Below are 22,374 nucleotides of genomic sequence, written 5' to 3'. Positions count from 1 at the left end.
GGCACGGTTTGAAGGGTGGGGCGGCCGTTGTATTATAAAATTGAGATGTAGAACTTTTGGTTGTAAAAATTAATTAAATCGTTATACCACTAATTCTTCTAAAACTTGGTTCCGACACGTGAGAAACTATTCTGACTAGGATATTATTTGGATATAGATATGTTATAGTATAAGAAGGTATCATACGGGTTTTGCATTTTTTTAAATAAAAGGCTTATTACACTTCGCTAAATTTAGTCGACTGAATTCAGTGAAGTGTAATAGCATTAAGTAAGTTAGCCTACTAATTCAGTAGCAAGGATGGTTTCTGACTGACTAAATCATTTAGAAGCCTAATTAGAAACGCATTTAAGAAAGTGTAATCGCATTTAGTTACTTAATGGTTTCAGGTTTCAGTCGCCCCATAGCTCTCTGTGCGTAAGGACGTTTTAGTTTGTTTTTTACATCCGAATAAAAAGTATTCATTTCGGTTACCCTTATTTAATGTGCCAGACATTTGTAAATAGCCCGACATGTTTCAGGGATAATTTTTGTCATCAAGGGTTGAGATATGGAAGAACTAAATTTTAAATCTTGATACGACTTTCCTGTTGCAAGAAATCTTAATGTTACAATCATCTTTCTTTTGGATTTATACTATCGTAGGATTAGATATGTAATATTTATATAATAGAATATCGTAGGATAGTATCCTGCATTTGAATAAACGGCGTCACAAGGTTTAATATTAGGTCAAACGAGCTCGAATCCATTTATAGATAAGTTCTGAAGTCTGCTGGTTCTAAATCACTCATAATATATTTGCTATTTCTCATATCACTCATATTTGCTATTTTTCCGCGGAGCAATAAATACTTCTTCACCCATATTCTGCTTTTTTTTTCAATTGAGCCGACAGCGACGGCTACGCCAAGACCAATTTTTGTTGTCTAGACAATATTGGAGCCATCATCGTACACACACGACACGTCCAACTTCGTCGCGCTTAAACTGACAATTGATTCAGTAACTGACTTTAGAACAGTGTAGCCAGAAGCTTCTAAATTTGCTTCTGGATTCAGTCGACTAAATTTAGCCAAGTGTAATAAGCCTTTAAGCTACAGAATATTTTACTAAAATCAAGGAACCTTATTTTACACCTTGAGTAAGTCGCATTTGTATGGCAGAACTACTTCTGTTAGGATGAATAGCTATAAAACCACTATTCAAACAAAGGGAAATAATAGTACAATTCAAGCACAAATATGATTTACTTAGCAAATATTCTTTCACATAGCTTGTTAAAATCTACACCAGACTACAAACACTACAATGACATTACCTAAATAAAAATTATGTAAACAATCTCACAAAATATTCTCACACTTATGAATTCCTTTCACTTACAAAATATGAAATAACACAAAAGTCTACAATATGTTTGTCTGATTTACATAATAAAATGTAGCATCAATCGATTTGTATGTTATGTGGAAAAGCTATAATTTAGTGATCACAGATACATTGAAAGAAGCTATACTTTGTGCCATTTAATGCTTTCAAATAATTTTCAACGAAAAATAAAGCATTTTACTGAGTACTAACTTCTATATTATTGCACATCACTTATTGCCTAGTTTAAATGGACATTTTGTAATACTGTATGTCATATCAAATTCAAAAGCCAAATCCCACAAGTTTTCATTTTGGAGAGCAAAAACATCAAATCTAACATTAGTGGAATGTTATTTCTTAATAGTCAATAGCGTTTCTAAACTCCTTTGGTATTTGATTTAATTTTCCACATAGTTCCCAGGCTTTAAAATCGTCTGAAGAACGAATGTTTTCAATATAGCATTCAACACCTCTGTAAAACGGTAACTGCATTTCTTCATTAATAACTTCAGACAGATGGTGTAAAAATGCAATATTCCTTGCCAGACTATCCTTGATCTTCACTGAAAGTGGCCTTTCTGTACTTTGAACAATATCAAGCTAAAATATAACACAAATATACATTAGCAATCCTGATAAATCATTGTAGGAAATAGTAGAGCGAAAAATTAATACTTTTTAACAAAAACCAGTTTAGTTTAAAGCAAATAACAAACTTAATGTTTTTTTTATGAAAAAATATATGATATTACACACCATACTATCTGAAAATATGTACCTATATCATACAATAAATTACCCAAGCCTGCTTGTTACCTTGCTGTATTTAACCTGTAAGTGCAATCCAGTCAAGTGGCATTTAAAAAGAGTGTTGGATTTTTAATGCTAGTCTCATATCAAACTATATGCAGATACAGCAGTTAACAGATTGAAAAAAGTGATATTTTTTTCTTTCAATAATGTACATTATTGTGATGCATAAAAAGCAAAGAACCATTAAAGACACAAGTAATGTACAAACAAATACTAAAATGCATTATTTTTAATCCATTCTCTAGTAAGTTTAACAGTGCCGAGGCAAGCAACTAACAGATCTTTTCAGTAAAGACAGCAGAAATGGTTTAATATGACTTCTAATGTTAGGTTTAAATAATAAATTATAGGTTTTGATAATAAGGTCCATTGTGGAAATAAATTGGTGAATTTACTTAGATTATAATAATGTACCTTTTCGTCAATGGTGTTTTGTTGTAGACCCAGGTAATTGGTCAAACATTCTCCCAGAGATCTCACTTTGTTTGGTAAAGTGACCTTCTTATTCTTAGTGATTATTAAATCACCAACCTTTAAAATAAAATCATTAAGAATTTAAATTTTTATTATTGGTTTTAAAGTGTATGCCAGTTCACAATCCTCTTGGTACTTAGAGCTTACTGCCATTAATTAACCTATTAATATTGGTCTATAATGCAACATCTCACTATTAGAGAAGCTTTTATGGTATCTAGGTGGCATTTATGTTGTAGATGTCTATGGGCTCTGATAACTACAAAACATCAGGTAGGCTGTGAGATAGTCCATCCACCTACTCTACAAAATAAAAAAAAACAGTTAGCTCAGCTTCATTAAATAGCACCTAGAATAGAATAGAATCTTAAGCTGGAATTTTAAATTGTAGTCCCAAACTGCTTCACAGCAAAAACAGGCACATTAGGGGTACTGACCCATGTCAGCTTAAAAAATATCTACACCATATAGAAAATACTGAAATTAAAATATTTAGCAAGTTTTTTACTACATGATCTTTTTAAAAATTGTGAACGTGTTATATTTGGGAGATTACAATTTTAACAGATTGGTATTTGCAGTACAATAGCACAACAAGAATACAAGGTTAAGCTACTTTTTTTTTTATATTTACCTGAGTATCAAAAACTGATTTCAGCTTAACATTGTGTTTATGATATAGACAATCAGACAATTTTCTACAATCATGTGCAATCTTTTTTGGAGAATCACCTTCCAAAATTTTTTTTAAGCCTGATTCAAATGCATGATATTGCATCACCTGGATGTCAAAGATATAGATCTGGTGGTCAGTGGACAAAACAAGAAATGGCATCTTGCATTTTCTCCCCATATTTGCACCATCACCGCTAACAGCAATAAAATCTTGCTGGTTCAAATCATCCACAGCTTCATGGAAACTTTTATCAACTTGGTTTATGAAAATGTATTTTTTTGATATTTTGAGGATTTCTTCATATTTCGTTTGCGATATTTTGAGAACTTTCTTTTCAGTAGACTCCTGGAGTTTCACCACTTCTCTTATTTCAGAATCATAGTAATGAAGGACTCCATCATTAGCATCACCATGTGGAATTTCCTTGACATCATATAGTGATATTTTGGTCTTATCTTGGGCCATACTATAGAATCTACCTTCAAAGACGTCGTAGTTTTTTGTGTGAACTTGTAACAGTTCTCCTTTTGTGTAGAGGTTGTCCATTTTGAGTGTGATATGAAACAGTAGTGATAATGGTTTTAATCTTTTTTAACCGGTTTAGGGTCTTTTTCGGTTTCGCTGTATGCCTTGAAAATATATAGCCCGAGAGCAACGTGCAGTACAACGACAGCAACGACAGCGGAGTAGACACTGCTATTTATGGGGTCCAGTCGGAGCACACCATCAAATAAGATACTCTTTGCCACGAAGAAGGAAAGTACTGGCACGATTATAATTACCATGCAGTATTTTATTACCGTTCGAAACACCTGAAAATCTGGCAGCTCCTAAAATCGAAATAATTTTCGGCTAAAAATGACTATATGAGTATAGAATTAATTGAGCTTTTAATCACTGTTATTTAAGATACTTACATTTGCGCGCCCCTCGATCATTATAAAACAAAAATGAAACTGAAATAAAGATTACAATTCTCAAAATTTGCGATTTGCCGTCTCAATTTCTTTTTCGATTTCTTGATCGGTCATCGGCTAACTCTTATTTTTATCCACAGACAATTTTTTTTCTATGGTCTGGAAATTCTTATTTTAGCCATTTTTGTATTTACCATCACATAATTAGGTATTCCAAAATTAATTTAATGGAAATGAAAAAGCGAAATAAGATTAGAAATAAGCTGCCATTTCAAATTTATTAAACATTTAAATCTACAACAAATAATAAAATGAAACAATGTACACAGTGTCTTTTTACGGTGCAGTAAAAAGTCCCATCAAAGTTAATACAACATCTAGTGTGAGTTGCATTTTTCTTTAGTTCAAAATGTAGTATCTTATCCTTAAATATTATGGTCATAACATGGGCAGAAAACCATTTTTTTGAAGTGAAACTTCCTTATCGGCGTTGGAAAAAAATTTACCGTCACATTTTTCGGTTACGCGTCACATTTTTCCGTTACGCGCCATCTTTTTTGTATTCATGTCTATGATAATAAAATCCTTTTGTTTAAACTTTATCTAATTTAACTTTTTGAAGTGAAACTTCCTTATCGGCGTTGGAAAAAAATTTACCGTCACATTTTTCGGTTACGCGTCACATTTTTCCGTTACGCGCCATCTTTTTTGTATTCATGTCTATGATAATAAAATCCTTTTGTTTAAACTTTATCTAATTTAACTTTTTTGTATTCATGTCTATGATAATAAAATCCTTTTGTTTAAACTTTATCTAATTTAACTTTATTTAACCAATTTCTAGAAAGTTGCATGTAGATCATTTTTCGAAAAATAAGGCCATAAAGAAGTTTCACTTCTTACGTGTGTACACTAGTACACGCACACATTTTTTATTGCTTAGATGGTTTGGACGAGCTCAGAGCCCACCTGTTGTTAAGTGGTTACTGGAGCCCATAGACATTTGTCAATCTACATGTTATTTGAGTCGTTATAGATTTCAGAAAATTCCAGAACATACGGTATTCGGAGGTCATAAACAGAAATCAGTTATTTTAGTAAATGATGATTCATATGACACATCCTATATACTAAATTGGAATTTACTACAAAGTAAATGAGCTGTAAATCGTTTACGTAATGCTTAGCCAGCGGGAAATAAACTGTTTCACAACGATAAATTATGATGATGCCGATGCAGCATCGGCGATGCTGTATCAATGAGCAACCGGAGATTACGAAGTAGTGAACATTAATACCTATAATATAAAAAATGTGTGCGTGTACTAGTGTACACACGTAAGAAGTGAAACTTCTTTATGGCCTTATTTTTCGAAAAATGATCTACATGCAACTTTCTAGAAATTGGTTAAATAAAGTTAAATTAGATAAAGTTTAAACAAAAGGATTTTATTATCATAGACATGAATACAAAAAAGTTAAATTAGATAAAGTTTAAACAAAAGGATTTTATTATCATAGACATGAATACAAAAAAGATGGCGCGTAACGGAAAAATGTGACGCGTAACCGAAAAATGTGACGGTAAATTTTTTTCCAACGCCGATAAGGAAGTTTCACTTCAATAAAAACGATATTGGTTACATTTACCATTTTACCTTCTTCTTCTTCTCAGTCGTTCACTCCTGGCGGAGTGGTCGTGGTTACGTAAGTCTTAATATTTGGTTGCGGCTTTTGAGAGACTTCTCCATCTTTCTCTATTTGTGGCGGTACGTGTACACTCAGTAAGGGAGCACTTCGTAGACAACTCAACCAAGTCTGTCCACCTTGTGGGTGATCGGCCGCGAGAGCGTTGACCGTCTATTCTTCCTTGAACCACTAAACGTTCCAATGACCTTTCATTACGAATGATATGTCCAAATATATTAAGGATTTTACCTTACCTTAACCTTACCATTACCATTTTACCTTAACTGTACTTAATTAAAATCTTTCGTCACAGCAACAAACGTTCTGGTATTTATTAGGAACACTAACCGCTCAATTAAGGAGACCATCAAATTTTTTTTACTCCGAGAGCTTTCATTAAGCCTACATAATCTTGGTGTTCCCGAGAACTGAGAGCTGTGTGGCGCAGTATCTACTTATGATAAGGTAAACCTTGGTATTGTCTGCACTTGATGACAATAGAAATAAAAACTTTCACTACAAAAATGCTCACATAATAGAAGAGGATGTGCGAAGTATTTACACATTACAAAGGATCTGCAATAATTGAGCAATTATTATTCGTTGTGTAAATGCATACACATTTGTCATTATTTCAATTTAACAAATACCTAAATTTTTTATCAGTTAACATTTAGAATTCATTGAGCAGCTACATACCTACGGCTAATGTGCAAAAATGTTTAAATTTAAATGCACTGTTTTTATTTTATTTTTTGTAAGTTATTTGAACTATATGTACGACAGATCCTGCTTATAATTTAACTCAATTAAAATTAACTTATATGTTCTATCAAATATTAATTGGTTGATATTATCCCTTTAGATTGGGAATTATGGCACATTTATTGATTTTAATGAGCTTCAAAAAAGTATTTTGCAATGGAAGAACGAGAAGTTTCCGAACCTTAACGAGGTTAGCTGAAATATTTTCTCCCTTAATTTGCAAATTATTTAACTCTCTTTTTAAGTTTTATTTTCTTAGATCGGCGTAGCTACTAACGGAGTTTTTGACTTAAGTGACGTGAAGAACAAGATACTACAATGGAAAACTCAAAAACTTGCGGCGCTCTGCCCTGCGAACGGGTAATCAATAAGGCATAAATTTCATATTATACTGATAAAATTAAAGTGTAGGTAAATATAAGTATAAAATTTAAAAAGTAAACCGATAAGCGTGCGGAAAGTTAGAAAGGAAATATCAGTTGCCAGCTGCGAATGGGCTTTGGAGACTGTTAATTCAATTCAAAACGAAGTTAATACTGTTCTTGGGAACAAAATTTGAAGAGTTCTTGTAAAAAATAATATTATTTGCAAACAATTTACTTACTACTCAACCACGAGAGAGATTTCACAAAAGTTTCCTTTTCTATTTAGCATTTTTATTCATTATTCAAAATGTCAATCAATCATAAATTATCACTTTTATCTAGATAATAGTGATAATTATGACTTTATTCTATCTGTCTCTGTAGTAGTTTCTGACTAGGTACTGCAAGGGATCATTTCGTACCCTACTTTCCTTAAAACAACAGAAAGTGTGAAGTGTTTCTAATACGAGATGTATTCTTTTGTTTTGTTTCAGCCCTCAATTGCAAAATTTACTTAGCATTGTTTGTAGTACAGCACAGGCCACAAATGTAACCCTACGAGATGCATGTATAGCATGTTTCTCAAGGGTTACATCAATGCAGGAAGTAAGATGAAGTAAGACGATGAAATAAATTTAATATGATTGCATATAATGTAATAAACTGTTTTATTTCAGGGACCGCAACAACTGACAGCTTTAAGTACTTGCGCCACTCAGTATTTTACGAATACCTCATACTCTAGTTGCGCAACATCCCTAATGGTATGCCATTACTGATGGTATTATGTTTTCTACAGTAAACCTCGACTTCCATTTAGTATCTGATGTATTCGTAGCTTTTGACTTGATTTGAATATAGCTACGTATGCAGCGGTGGGGCCTTTGGGTAGAGCGAGAGATACAGTCTCCCTAGACGAGGGGCAGTTAGAGGCGCCAATACTAAAAAGTATAAGAACGTTCTAGCGCAATTTTATAGCACTTTTTGACAACAGCATACCTGCCCACAATTAATATTAAAATTTGAACCCCGGAAAATATATTAAAGCTGGACGCGGTACGATAGCTGTCATAAGTCATATAGGATAAAAAGTGAAATTCAATTTTTGAGGAATACATACATACAAATGCGTTTAATTCTATGAATAGGTTGAATAGTATAGTAGAAAATAACTAATTTTACATAAATTATTTGTAAAAATTGTCCCCTTTTCAACATTATCTTCATTTAATTTATATAAAAACTTAATACACGGGGGTTTCTCATTAAGCTCGTAAGCACAATCGTTTTTTTTTTCGTATTTCAATCGAAAAAAAAAGAAAATTCAGTGTATTCTAATTTCAGAAATATCCTTAAACACAGATATAAATTAAATACAATTTAAGATGGGAAAGATCCGATGAAAAAATTCCGAAAGACCATTTCACACTACCTTGATTATTAGTTAGAGCCCGCGACCATAAAACTACTCAAACCTATAGATTTTTAAATTTAAATCTCTGATGTTGTATCGTCATGATGACTTCTTCATGCCAACTTTATCGGCCCTTTACAGAATATACAGAGTGTATTGTAGATGTTCTCGAAGGCAGGGTTCTTGAGCAGAGGTCGAGGATTCGTTTTCATGTAGTAAAAGTTACGATTGCCTAGGCTATGGCCGTCCTGGGTTCAGACTGGGTATGGTTGCCTAGCATTGGATAGTACAAAATACCTTTTTGGGTTAAAGAACTATTACAAGACACACACCCTCTATATTAATATCTAGGTACTTTATAACGTTTACATTTTCAAAAATCCCGCCTTCGGGCTGTATTTATTATATACCAACTCCTGAATTTATAATTATTACCTATTTAAAAATTTCAAATATTATTATATATTATACTCATATATTTTATAATTATTATTAACAAATTTCATACTGTCTGTCAGTTTTTATTAAAAGCTTGGAATAAATTGACTATGAGTATAGAAAAGGTTATTTTTAGGTCCTGTCCACGTCAGCTTTAAATGTGAAACCATCTGGTTGCTATATGGGATACTGTGATTTCGTGAGATGTCTTCGAAGAATTAACTCAGTTAATTTGGTAATTACTTTTTAATTCTATTGTTCTACAATAGTATAGATGCCCAGTCTAATAATGTAGCTTCATGTACTAATTCAAAGCAAGTTCTCAGAGATAAATATTGCTTATCGACCTTTGGAAAGAGACAAAATGTTAATTTCGGCTTCGTGAAATATTAGCATGAAACGGTAACTGGCGACTACACTTTACCGCACTTGAACAACGACTGATAAACATCACACAGATAATGTGCGGCAGAAATAATGCTTTACGGTATCTATGAAATTAAATAATTAAAATTGGCTCTATCTAAAGTTTGATGTGCAAATCTTTATCGCCGGTTTCTCCAGATGAGACATTCTTGCTGTTGCTTACTTTAATTTTAGTAGGTATTTGATTTTAATCAAAGACTATATTAATCTATCCTTAGATAAAGCGACGACCTACTGAGTTTCTCGCCGGATATTCTCAGCGCGTCGCGTTTCCGATCCGGAGGTAGATTCTACGAAGCACTGCTCTTACTAGGGTTATTGTTAGCAAATTCACTCAGGTTAAGCCCGTGAGCTCACCGACCCGTCTGGGCGTAGCTGGAATAGCCTCTTAAGCTACTACCTTATTTTAATTTAGTACCTTTTTAGCTTGCATACCTTATTTATTTGTTATACTAATATATCCGTTTTTTTTTCAGATAACTCAATGCACTAGGGAAGCAAGAACAGGAGTCAATTTATCCTTAGATTCCGACAATGTTCGTTTTTACACGAATGTCACTTCGTGTATTTTAGCGAAAACTAGATGCGGTTCCTTTAATCCGATTACTGGTGATCCTCAAGTACCAGGATATTCAACCGCTGGTGTTAGATTAAGTAATGCTTTGCAGTTTTCGGCAAGTGGTGAATTAAGGATACTAGCTTTTCCAACGCAAACTCCAGTTACCAATGCCTTTTGTGCCATTTCTAATAACCTCACTCAAACAAATTGGCTAACAAACGTTTGTTAAATTTATTGAATCATTAATCATATGGAAATGAGTTATATTACAATTAATTAACATAGCCAAACCATTAGAACAATAAAATTAAGTTACATTTTAGAAAAATACACTGGTCAAATAACTTATTACGAACATAAATAATTAAAAAAAATCTTTGTATTAAGAAAAATACGTCGGTTTAAGTAATCACCCGTTGTTTTTGTTTTTTATCTGAATATACACAGAAAAAATAATTATAACTTAGTGAAAATACGTACTTTTGTACGCGAGCTCGAGTCAGATAGGAAGAAAACTTTCGTTCAGAAAACCCCAGATAATTGCAAAATACTATAAATACCATACTTAGGTAATAATAATTAATAAAAATGTGACGCTTACGCACGTACAAGATCTTAACAGAGTTGGAGAAACTGATAGGGATGGAGCTATCGATAAACGTAACACGATAACAGACCCGATATTTTTTTACAAAGTGTAAGAAACTAAACTGTGTATTACCGGATAATTTTGTACAAATTTATTGACTGATATTACATTTCATTACAACATGTATTTATGTTATGTTTATTCTTTATTTATTTACTGCAATCAAAATCTGATGAATCGTCACTGTCACTCGATGAGCTCTCCCATTTATTATAAGTTCCTGTACACTGAACACAAAATACACAACGTAACGTATGGATAATGTAAAAAAACTCAGCGAATAGAAATGTAGGTACCTAGTGACTATACAGCACAACTGTCTTCTTGCGAGTGGCAAATTAAAACAAACATAAAATGGCGGTAGGCCATTGAGTGTTCCTAGCTTGAGAAAATATATTTGAATATTTTTTTGTATTTTGTCTTTGTTCAAAACATAATAAATGTATGCGATCGATATATATATATATATATATATATATATATATATATATATATATATATATATATATATATATATCATTACTTATTTCGTTACAACACTACAACTATCAAATTTGAACTGTCATTGAGGAAAAAAAGAAACGGAAATAGTTTAATAACATTGTAATTGCATTTGCAGTCAATGCAGTCTTAATAAACATAGTGTATTATTGAGGAAAATATAGAAAGTAGATAAAAAAATATGCAGAGATATGTACTGTAATTAGTATCAACATAAATAAACCCGACGACACAGTAAAGTACAGAAAAAAGATTGCGTGCAGGATCATATTAATTTCAGGCAAGTTTTAATTCATTAAGTAAGCAAAGAATCCTCAAAGTGACCTTCAATATGTGTTTGAATTAAATAGTATCACTGAAATCACCATAAAGTCTTATCACAAGGGCGTCCTTTTTTTTTAAATTTATTAAAACTAAGATAACTTTAATTCATTAAAATTTATACAAATTGAATATAAAATATATTGTTTAATAGTTTTTATTGGATTTAATATCAGATACATTTTTAGAAAATTTAGTTTTACACTTTAATTTCTTCACTGTCTTCGGTATAGACTGGACTGAGTCATCACTATCTGTGTTATCGGAAACCAATAAGGTGTTTCCCTTAGGAATAACCTTTTTTGTTTGTACAGCTGTTGTAATGATTGCTCCTTTACGAAATGCCATTTTTGCTTGCTTACATCCATTCTGATTTTTCAGTAATGATTGTGTGTTCCGAGGTATTTCAGTGAAACTTGTATTGTTAATATAGTTTGATGTTTCTGATTTTGAGTGTTTCAATCTGAAAAAGAAGAGTCTTCAAATTTCTTAATTTTTAGGGGTGCAGTGGGTAGCTAGCTACAATAATCACAATGTGAATTCAAACAGGAAAATCTTAAAAAAGGAGGCTTTACGCTATAAGTAATTTCTCATGATTTGCTTAATGGTAAAAATAGGCATTGTTGTGGTAGCTAAATGATAGGCTCAAAATATGTCCCATGCCAATCACTACAAAATGTGGGATTTGGCTTTGGGTATATTCTGATGTCTATGGCCTTGTTAATAAGCAAAAGGTTTGTCAACAAGGCGTAACTCTTTTTATAGTATTACTTAAAATCAGCTGTGAGCTCAATGGCCCCTATAGGGCCATATAAAAACAATCAACATTGTATACATTCAAATAAATATTCTATAAAAATTATTGTACAAGACACTTTAAAAGGAAGCTTGTAGGTTGCAAATTCTTTATAAAAAAATGAAATTAAATCAATCCTATGAATTTGTTACATACATGATGTTTAATATTTTATCATATTTTAATCATAGAAAAGCTTGTAGTACACTATAAATATATAAATAATTATAAATCAAACTGACTTAGCTTTCTTTTTCCACTTTTTTTTATGTTTGTTGTCAATTGTTTCTAAAGTATCACTAACAGAATTTGGCACTTTCAATAATAACTTTTTAGTTTTTGGTTTCTTTTTCTTTTTTTCCTCCTTGTTTTTCTTTTGTTCGCCTTCAAGCTCTTCAAGTTTTTTTGAGCAGGATCTGTTTACGAAAGCATTCCTCCAGTGAAACAGGTAATATTATAAATTGAAAAAGATTACTTATATAGTCGTATAATTATAATATGAATGTTACCTCAATAAAGCTTCACTATCAGTGAAGTATGAATTCATAGCAAAACTAGATATACCCCACGATAAAGGGCCCTTTTCTTCCGCTTGCACACCACTCCAAATATTTCTCTTTAGCGTATTCAACTTAACATGAAGTGCCGATGACTGGCTGTTTCGGTTTCTTATGTCAGAAAGGCATCTTTAAAACAATATTTGTATTAGTCAAAATAAATTATATTTATAGTTCACAATTAAATGAACTTTTTAAAAAAAAAAGTCATGTGTTTTTTTATTTTATTCCAGAGATGTGTGGACGAGCTCACAGTCCACCTGGTGTTAAGTGGTTACTGGAACCCAGACATCTACAGCGTAAATGCGCCACACACCTTGACATAGAAGTTCTAAGGTCTCAGTATAGTTACAACGGCTGCCCCACCCTTCAAACCGAAACGCATTACTGCTCGAACGGCAGAAATAGGCGGGGTGGTGGTACCTACCCGTGCGGACTCACAAGAGGTCCTACCACCAGTAATTACTCAAATTATAATTTTGCGGGTTTGATTTTTATTACACGATTTTATTCCTGTTATTCCTTCACCGTGGAAGTCAATCGTGAACAATTGTTAAGTACGTATTTCATTAGAAAAATTGGTACCCGCCTGCGGGATTCGAACACCGTTGCATCGCTACGAATGCACCGGACGTCTTATCCTTTAGGCCACGACGATTTATATGTCTCTCAAGAAAATGTAACTTTGGTGATTTTATGGATCCCAAGCCACAATGTTACTTAAAAAAAAGCCACAGTAAATTCTAACTCCCCAATTCTCCATCTTTTGTCATTTATAGTATGTATAATATGTAGTATTAATGAACTATTCTACTGAAAATTTGTTCTCTAAGTGGAGGTAGGAAATGAAATTTTATAAATAAAAATATCCAAAACTTAAGTCAACATGAGTCAATCCCTTGGCTTAGTTGGAATATGTTTAGATCCCATTTGTTCCCTAGTTCATTTATTTAAACTTAATATTATTACTTCCGCATATCTTTGCGGCTTTGCAGAATTTGAAGAGTTTGATTTGATGAAAACACACTCAAACACACTTTCTTTAATTGTCCATTAAATAACAAGTGTGTGCCATTGTATATTCTCTTAAATAATACCGATACACATATGTACTTGCATTTTATTAATACAAAAATACAAGGCTTGAGTAAGTACTACTAAAACAGGAGAGCACACTATCAAAGTTGTGCTGAAAACAATATACACGAAAACAAAAAAAAACATAAACATATTAAGCATGATGTGAATTTCAAATACTATAGATTGCTTTTAAAACATGCATCTAGAAACTATATTGTAATTGGAGTTTTTTTATTGGTCTTGTAGCCAGCCCAGTTAATGTTCCACCGGATTGTGTATACTTAGTTACCGTCTCTCATTAATGTAAGCAAAGGGGAAAGCCATGTTGCCTACCATAAGGAGTACAAAGTCCTACCAAATAAGTGCATCAAGCACACGAATGCCAGGGCCACTGGTTTCAAAGCACCCAATTTTTATATTATACCTAATTAATAAATAATCATACTTACTTTGCTGGTGGTAAACACCTAAATTGATGCCAAGATGCTGGTTGAAGCTTTGGTTTTTCCATTGATTCATTGAACATTGATACACTTCTAGGTCTTTGACATTTTGATAGTTTTCGTTCTTGATCAGAGTGATAAGGGGAATCACTAGTCTAAAGATAACAGAAAGCTTTTAAATAACAGAAGATTGCAGTTAAGCTCACTGTCGATCTGATAGTTAACACTGGCCAAGGATACTGATGTAGTAAACTGTCATGACCACAATTAGTATTTAAAACGAAAGTTACCGGCGCAGGTATTATTTTCAGTTCTGGTGGCATTTTCTTTTTTCTTCTTGGTTTTGGTTTTGTAATTTGGACAAATTTCTTCACTCCCCTAACTGGGCTATGGTGTTCATCGCATGATTCAACATCTGATGAACCATCTGTTATTGCATCTGAAGTCAAATCAATAGTAGCTCTAGAGACCTTAAAATGGAAAGATTTTAAATATATTGCTCATCATTAATGTTTAATCCACATAAGGTACTTTTGTGGCAAAAATAACAAACCTGTAAAGTTTCTCTTTTAGTCTTTTTTTTTTCAATCCTTTTTGACTTTTCCAATTTAGGACGCAGCTTTTTATGTTTCTGTAAAGAATAATACGTGGATATGTATGTAAATAAAGGTAAACAATATATTTTTATTACAGATTTTAACCTCCTCAGTATTGACATTGATATCGGGAAAAATTATTGGAGAAGGCGGAGGTGCGGTCTGCGTAGAATTAACTTTTTCTCTCATTACTCCTCTGTCCGTACTGCTGCTTGATGTGTCTCCTTCATCACTGTCAAATACCAAGCATGCGTTAAAAATAAAATTTCAGTTTTCACGAGTCTTTATTAAGTTTTTGTTGAAAATAAGCATGCAAGCAGTTTTGACTATGTCTACAACTATATAGACAGTCCAGAAAGTAGATTTTCGGTATCTACACCAGAATATGCGTTTTTTTAACTTGACCAGTTTGCAACTAATGTTTTTTTAATATTGAAAGATCTTTGTAAATGAAACTGCTTAGTAACTCTAATGGTTGTACCTGGAATAATCAGACAGATCTATATTTGTGGGTTCGTCGGCGTTGGATCCTTCCTTTAAAAGTCTTGTAACGATCTTATTTCGTAAGCGTTCTTTACTAGGATCTTCATCATAAAAATCGAGCAAGGTTTCACAAAACATTCTACCAAGGCTCTCATAGTCTTGTACGGAAAAATGCGTAGACATTCTGCTTCCTAATTCGGAGCCTCCAAATGATGCTTCCATCGTGTAACTATTTGCTACACCCAACATCCAAATAACGACTCTGCCAGTGCCTTCCTTACTTCGTTGTATTCTGAACTTACAATTCTCAAAAGAAAACTAAAAGTGGAAATAATGTCTATTTTATTCAAATATACATTAGCACTAAATGGTAAAAAATGTATGCTAGCTATAGTGTCAGAGGGCTGAATATACGTATTTGCTGTAGATCGCTGGAGCAGACTGCTTCTTGAGTAGAGACTGCTCACCCGCAAATATAATGTGGACGCCCGCTGGCCAGGTAAATCGATGAAGGGTGGCCGACAAGAAGTCGATAAGAAGAGCCGAAGACCGGACTTAGTGGTGTTAGCTAGTCCAGTCTATGTCCAGAAGACCATTGTGGGCTCATGTTGATGACGATAGTAAAAAGTCGTAGTGAAAAAAAGGTTGTAGTCATCGTAGCCTAAAGGATAAGATGCCCGGTGTATTCGTGTCGAGCGATGCACCGGTGCTCGAATCCCGCAGGCGGGTACCAATTTTTGTAATGAAATTTGCGTAATTACTCGTGGTAGGACGTCTTGTGAGTCCGCACGGGTAGGTACCACCACCCTCCTTAATTCTGCCGTGAAGCAGTAATGCGTCTCCATTTTGAAGGGTGGGGCAGCCGTTGTACTGTTAACCATTTTAACAGTACAACGGCTGCCCCACCCTTACCACCTTACCTTGCCAGACCTTACAACTATGTCTCGAGGTGGGTGGGGACATTTACGTTGTAGATGTCTATGGGCTCCGGTTACCACTTAACATCAGGTGGGCCGTTAGCTCGTGCAACTATCTAAGCTATAAAAAAAAGTAATAAATTATTGAAATGCATACCTTATCTGCAGCATTCTTGTGCAACATTAATGGAAATACTTGTTCTTGCAATCGTTTGTCAGTATTTTTTCTACTTTCACATCCATAAATGAAAATATTGTGTTTTCTGGAGTGTGCATGGAGGTCCACATACATCGCAACACCACATTCCTCCTGTAATCTGTGTTAAAATCCTTGTCACATATTTATTTTCACTGTTACACTAACATTTATAATACGCACCTTCGTATCATTACTTTCGTATGCCATACCGGTGGATATGTTTCCCTTATTACTGTTCTATATTGTCTATTTAGGTCCTTTCCGGTTAATGAACAGCGGTTGTTTCCAACAATAACCTGTGACAATAGTGAAAATGTAATTCACAACTTAACATATTGGCATTGCATGTCCTTTGTTAAAACTATTTCATCACTTACTCCATCCGGATTTAACATAGGTACTAATTTGAAAATAAATTTCTCTCGCAACTCTCGAGCTTGATTCGAGTCTCCAGTTAAATAATCCATAAAGCCTTTCATCATCCAAGATGAAGGAGTTTCTCCTGGATGTACCCTTGCTGTGATAACAACAGCCTTTTTTTTCTGTGAAATCATATGAGTAGGTAACACATAATTTAACACGTTGACTGCCATGAAGGTCACTGGTGCCCTACGTGGCACACTGAAGTAATTATGTCGATTTTTCTATTCGATCTTCTTACTAAGACGCCGGAATATCTAGTAGACTATCGGAAAGATAAATTCGAAGTTACTGAAAATTAATCTATTTCTAAGAGACCTAAAAAACTAAAACATACATTAAAAACAAAAGTAGGCAAAGTTGGGCAATCGAGACGCGTAGTAAAAGAAATCGATATAATTACTTCCGTGCGCCGCGTAGGGCACCGGGGACCTACATGGCAGTGAACGTGTTAATTAGTTATCTCGGAGTAAAACAATTAAATTTCTTGTTACCTTTTGTTCGATTTCATTTGAATTCGGAGGTGAGGTTATTGTAAGGTAATATACATTATTTCCAGCCAATGTCCTACAAAGAAGTCTTAGTTTTGTAAAAGTTGATTTCACTGGATGAGACTGCAGTCTTGATAGATATTCTTGTAAATCTGAATATGTGTAGGGATAGCAGTGTGCTATATAGACAGCGTCATCAGTATGAGGGAACTCTAAATTAAAAGTGAGCGTGTAGCTCGGGAATTGTTCCTCTTCTTCGTTTCTGAAATATAACAATATTGTTGGCAATTTTTTATTGGAATACAAAAGTTCATAATGTAGAAACTCACTGTGGATCATTTTTAAAATAAGCGATGTTATCGCCGCATCTTCTCCAACCAATAGAATGCAGTTGAGCGTCCTTGGTCGAATATAGTAAAGGTCGCATGCCCTCGTTGTATAAACTTTCTGCCTTTGACAGATTTACAATGGAAAATCTGAAATATGAAGGTTATGCATTTTCATGAGAACGAAAAAATTTTTTTTGGATAGTGCTTTATATAAAATATCTGAATTCGAAGGTACCTGTACATTGTTTGCTTTTTTGTATTTGTAACTCTAAAGTAGAACCATTGCATGTGTCTATTTGTGTAAAGGTCTGTGCGGAGATGAAGTTCATAATATGCATTGGTAATTCTTATCGCCTTCGCTAGGTTTCCACTTTCGAACCGTGATTCGAACTTTAATTCGTCGTCTCCGCCAGCACTTGCACAAGCTGATAGATACAGTCGTGATCCTCCTACAGTCGACCTACTGAACTGTAATAATAAATTTAAATAGTTATTTATATATTAATACGTGAAGCAAAAACTTTGTATCCCTTTTTACGAAAATTGCGCGGACGGAGGTATATGAAATTTTCCACACTTATAGACAATATAGAGAAGAAGTGCATAATGCTAATATTTCTTTAAAATAATGCATAAAAGATACATTAAATCAATAAAGAAAACATTACACACACTACCATGTATTTGACACACACACGCATGCATACTATTTGTTTATTGTCAAACTTTTCTCATTGCATATAGTATGTGGTCAAATTGAGAATAGATTAAATATTGTTGTCTTTATTAATATTTGATTAAAGAAGCTTAGTAGTCTATGACAATAGAATCATAATAGTGTACAATCATAAAATTTCATTTAATTATAGTCGAATTTCGACTACCGGGTCTGGTCCACTAGTTGATTTAAATGGAGCTCTTAAAATTTCAAATTACAAAAGTTTTACTTTCTTGAAAGTATGGTACCAATCTCCAAGTAGATTCGTGAGTAGGTAACGTTTTTTTTTATGTTTTCATCTTACACAATTGGGAGCAAATTATTATTACGGAAAAAACCCTAGTTAATTTTTTACCGTTGTAGACGGGTAAACGATTTCATTGCCTACCCGGTTTTATGTGGTTACTTGAACCTAGAGATGCTACAACGTGAACGCCGCCACTTGAAGACAGTCTGGATTGTATTTCATAACCGATGTCTATCCTTCGAACTATTAAATGTCAGTTGGGGATGACAGTATCGTGATAAAAATTAAAAGAAATGCCTCAACCCATTGTTCGGCGAATTCCTCGGTCGGTCACCTTCTAATGTCACCGACGGGAAGAGATGGAGGGTGCTATTCAAAGTCTTGGTTTATTCATAACTAGCAACCCACCCTCGCTTCGCTTCGGAAACTGTAATTTATCATTGATTTCTCCACTATTTAATGGATGTTATTATACATATAAACCTTCCTCTTCAATCACTCTATCTATTAAAAAAACCGCATCAAAATCCGTTGCGTAGTTTGACAGATTTAAGCATACATAGGGACATACATAATATATAGGAACAGAGAAAGCGACTTTGTTTTATACTATGCAGTGATATCAAAGGATAGCTACCTAAGACAAAGTTTTTCTATTGCTTTAGAATAATGTAGTAACTTACATAATTTACGGCACTCATGGGGTAATACTGAAATGTTACTGTCCCCGCTTCCTCGCCAACCGGTTGAGGGTTCAGTTCTTTGCCTGATGGCGAATAGTACGGTTCCGGTGTAGCTGGACTCCATGTTATGTGATGAATTCTTTCTTCGACAACCTATTTGTAATAAAAACGACGTAGATATATTCCTTTCAATCACATTGGTAGTCACATAGAGCATTTTCCTAATAAATTATGTTTTTACGGAATTGATAGCTGCAAGATATAGAGCTCATAATAACATTATGTAAATTGACTTGAGTTCCGCCCACTTTACGTTACCTGACACTCTGAAGGCCATCGCGGTGCTTGTTGTGGACAGTCAAGTTCCTTGGGTAGTGCAAAAAGATCACGGGGTTCTTTCAATTTGGCTATAGTCCTAAACGTGTTTTCATCTGTGTCTATCTCTAACTGGTTGCTTTTTATATTGTTTTTTAGAAAATTTGATATAAAGTTCCCTGAAAAAACACATCGCTATGATAGTAACATTTAGTCTAAAATTGATTTCCTTTCCTTTTGTGCGTCAAAAAGACTCGAAATTCCGAAATTCAAGCAAGTAATACTGAAAGTCAATTTTATATAGATACGTACCATCATTAAAAATGCACTTCAAAATTAAATGAATTTACTAAAGCAATTACCTACTTATGAAATCAGTGTTATTTTATTTATTTATTTTCATTTGGTATATAATTTGGGTAGGTGGGTAAATTTTTTCTATTTTTCTTAAATACTTTTCTAAACTTTTTCAATAATTACTGAAGGTTTTTCGTATGTGCTAATTTACCTTTACTACATATGGGGAATAAAGAGGCTTGCAGTGTTTTCACGTGTTCTAAATTTGTTACTAAGTAATTATCCTGTAAAATTGGATTAATAGGTGGTAAATCGATTGTTACTGTTGTATTATCTGTATACTCTCTTTTTCTTTGCTCTTCCATTTCAATCATCATTACGTTTTCTCGCGTACATTCAAGTTGTTTCCACCATAACATTTTAGTAAATTTCAAAACTAAAACTGCTATAGTGGATAGAACGTTGTCTTTTGTTTTGATTCTAATGGAATTGATATGCGTATTATCACCATGACTACTACACTTATCTCGATAAGAACGGCTGATATGAAATATATTGGGGTTAGAAAGCAAGCGTGTGCCGCGACGATTCGAATACAACTGAGGGTTTCAAAAAATAAAGGCTTTCGGTTATTGGATGAAAGACGATTTGTCCGGATTGCCCTAGTAATGTCATGCCCTGATCGTGTAAGGATTTATTAGGCGATTGGTGACGTCATCGAATATGTATATGTACTCGTGGAAATTATGGTAGGTAATGTACAATTGATTAGACAAATGATACAGTTGATTAGATAAATATGATCTGTGAAACTTGAACGACATTTGCGGTAGGTATCTTTTAACCATTTTTTCTAATTTCAAATATTTTACATTATCTGTAACAATTTAGTTTCAAAACAATAATTATACATAAATTTCCTTTCGTTTACTTACCCCTTGAGTTTTCTTTTTTATTGTTCTTATTTTCAAAGCGGAAGGCATCAATGGATTCCTCGTACATAGTTTGTAAATTGTAGATACAGTTAATTCATTTTATTATTGTTCAAACTTCTTTGTTTTTGTTTTAAATTCAGAAGTGAATATTAGCTACCGACCAATCCCTGACTGCAGGATTTGTGGACTAGTCTTTGAGTGTACACGTTGGTGTTAACGGGGCAACGCCTACTTCGCAACATTTAACTACATATATCACATGCGAAGTTCTGCAACGGCCGAGAGTTAGTTTATTTATTATGTGCTTCTATAACTATGTGAAATTACAAGTAGAGAGTATTTGTAAGACTGAACTTGGTTAAGGTAATATAAATATGTTTACAGAACTTTAAAAAAATATCATGCTATGTTGTGAAAATTTCTAACGCGTTCAACGTCAGAAACTTTGTTTAGGCCAGTCGGTCGCATCGGATGCCGGTGTCTGCTATTAGACATTTTTGAATATCATGGAACATCGCTGTTCCCGTAAGTTTTGGGGGTTGATGCTTCCCGCTTCCGTAGGCTTAACCCGCGATTCCCTACAAGTGACCCCTGGGCGGTGCTAAACGGGATCCGAAAACACAATCGGTGATAGGACCTAGTCCGACTGGCTGGCGACCACCCTCCAACTAGAGTCCGCTGCCAAATAGTCTAGCTGTGTTCCGGCGTGTGGGTTAGAGAGCTAGAGTAATTAATGGTAGGCGTCGGCTCGGCTCTGTCCCTGGCATTGCAGACGTCCATGAGCGACGGTGACTACTTACCATCAGGTGGGCCGTATGCTCGTCTGCCTACAAAGGCAATAAAAAAAGTAATCCGTTATTTTTGAGTGAGAAATATTGGTTCATGCATGCGGAGAAAGTACGCTGTCCAACATATTATTATGGTGTCTGTCATGACGTTTCACGTGTTAAATGGACTGCCTTGCAAATTGCATAGATAGATAACGTAGGGTAAAAACAAGAAACAGAAAAGTAAAAAGAAAACTTATAAAATTAAGTTTGTCAAATACAATCATTGTAATAATATTAGGTATGCATACCCATACATTTTAGTTAAAAGCAGATTCAGTTGCTCCTAAAGTAAATCTGGTTTTGTAGGGCTTTATACTAGTTACGTAATGAGATGTAAAAATGTAAAAAACAAATAAGATGTTAACTTGTTCTGTTTCCAACAACACAAAAGGTGGTTGCACTTCCGTGTAAAGAGTTTCCCTGTTCGTGTGAAAACTTCGCGATTGGCCTCAATCAGGGTCGCAAACTTTGATAATTTCTTAGACGTGACGCAAAAACGTTGTTAAATACTTGGTTTAGGTTAGAAGTATAAAAGTAAGTGTATCTATACTAATATAATAATATAAATCTACAGTCTATTTTTACGGATGTTCCGTTATAGCTACTGAACCATGCATCTGATTGACTTGAAACTTGGTATTCATGTAGAAAATACAT

General features: G+C 33.8%; 5 protein-coding genes across 8 annotated transcripts in view; 2 read left to right on the top strand and 3 right to left on the bottom strand.

Annotated features, from left to right (window-relative positions):
* Positions 1-1,231: 1,231 nt before the first annotated feature.
* Positions 1,232-3,883, bottom strand: LOC101735386 (piRNA biogenesis protein EXD1-like). 2 transcript variants are annotated; one of them, XM_062671870.1, is made up of 4 exons: positions 3,296-3,883; positions 2,602-2,718; positions 2,153-2,205; positions 1,777-1,974 (listed from the first exon to the last, which is right to left on the bottom strand). In XM_062671870.1, the coding sequence occupies exons 1-3, from the start codon at positions 3,881-3,883 to the stop codon at positions 2,170-2,172; spliced, it is 741 nt and encodes a 246-aa protein (XP_062527854.1). In that variant the 3' UTR covers positions 1,777-1,974; positions 2,153-2,169. The 2 variants fall into 2 exon arrangements, with proteins under 2 accessions (XP_004927819.1, XP_062527854.1); XM_004927762.4 differs by lacking the exon at positions 2,153-2,205 and having other exon boundaries at positions 1,232-1,974.
* On the bottom strand, positions 3,863-4,415 carry LOC134199997 (vacuolar ATPase assembly integral membrane protein VMA21 homolog). Its single transcript, XM_062671871.1, has 2 exons — positions 4,255-4,415; positions 3,863-4,167 (listed from the first exon to the last, which is right to left on the bottom strand). The coding sequence occupies exons 1-2, from the start codon at positions 4,273-4,275 to the stop codon at positions 3,919-3,921; spliced, it is 270 nt and encodes an 89-aa protein (XP_062527855.1). The 5' UTR covers positions 4,276-4,415; the 3' UTR covers positions 3,863-3,918.
* A 1,978-nt stretch (positions 4,416-6,393) lies between these two features.
* On the top strand, positions 6,394-10,240 carry LOC105841903 (uncharacterized). Its single transcript, XM_062671869.1, has 6 exons — positions 6,394-6,898; positions 6,968-7,068; positions 7,568-7,679; positions 7,751-7,837; positions 9,062-9,160; positions 9,828-10,240. Exons 3-6 carry the CDS (start codon positions 7,671-7,673, stop codon positions 10,137-10,139), a joined length of 507 nt encoding a protein of 168 aa, XP_062527853.1. The 5' UTR covers positions 6,394-6,898; positions 6,968-7,068; positions 7,568-7,670; the 3' UTR covers positions 10,140-10,240.
* Positions 10,241-11,112: 872 nt separating this feature from the next.
* The window catches only part of LOC101735515 (glutamine-dependent NAD(+) synthetase), a 30,210-nt gene continuing 18,948 nt past the window's right edge, over positions 11,113-22,374 (top strand). For both annotated transcript variants that reach the window (XM_004927763.5, XM_062671865.1), the window contains exon 1: positions 11,113-11,340. The gene's annotated coding sequence lies outside the window, so the exon portion shown is untranslated. The remainder of the gene's footprint in view (positions 11,341-22,374) is intronic.
* Positions 11,509-20,547, bottom strand: LOC101743833 (cytosolic carboxypeptidase 2). Of its 2 annotated transcripts, none has more exons than XM_038014786.2 (17): positions 20,164-20,547; positions 19,659-19,834; positions 19,341-19,493; positions 17,928-18,160; positions 17,693-17,839; positions 17,367-17,625; positions 16,830-16,994; positions 16,633-16,748; positions 16,411-16,570; positions 15,335-15,654; positions 14,959-15,085; positions 14,811-14,888; positions 14,548-14,727; positions 14,264-14,412; positions 12,687-12,863; positions 12,420-12,611; positions 11,509-11,844 (listed from the first exon to the last, which is right to left on the bottom strand). In XM_038014786.2, exons 1-17 carry the CDS (start codon positions 20,369-20,371, stop codon positions 11,529-11,531), a joined length of 3,156 nt encoding a protein of 1,051 aa, XP_037870714.1. In that variant the 5' UTR covers positions 20,372-20,547; the 3' UTR covers positions 11,509-11,528. The 2 variants fall into 2 exon arrangements, with proteins under 2 accessions (XP_037870714.1, XP_037870715.1); XM_038014787.2 differs by having other exon boundaries at positions 12,420-12,593; positions 20,164-20,511.

Source organism: Bombyx mori, chromosome 13 (assembly GCF_030269925.1).
Source record: "Bombyx mori chromosome 13, ASM3026992v2".
Taxonomy (NCBI): Eukaryota; Metazoa; Arthropoda; class Insecta; order Lepidoptera; family Bombycidae; genus Bombyx; species Bombyx mori.
Note: the sequence above shows the minus strand (reverse complement) of the source record. Positions and strands in the feature narration are given on the sequence as shown.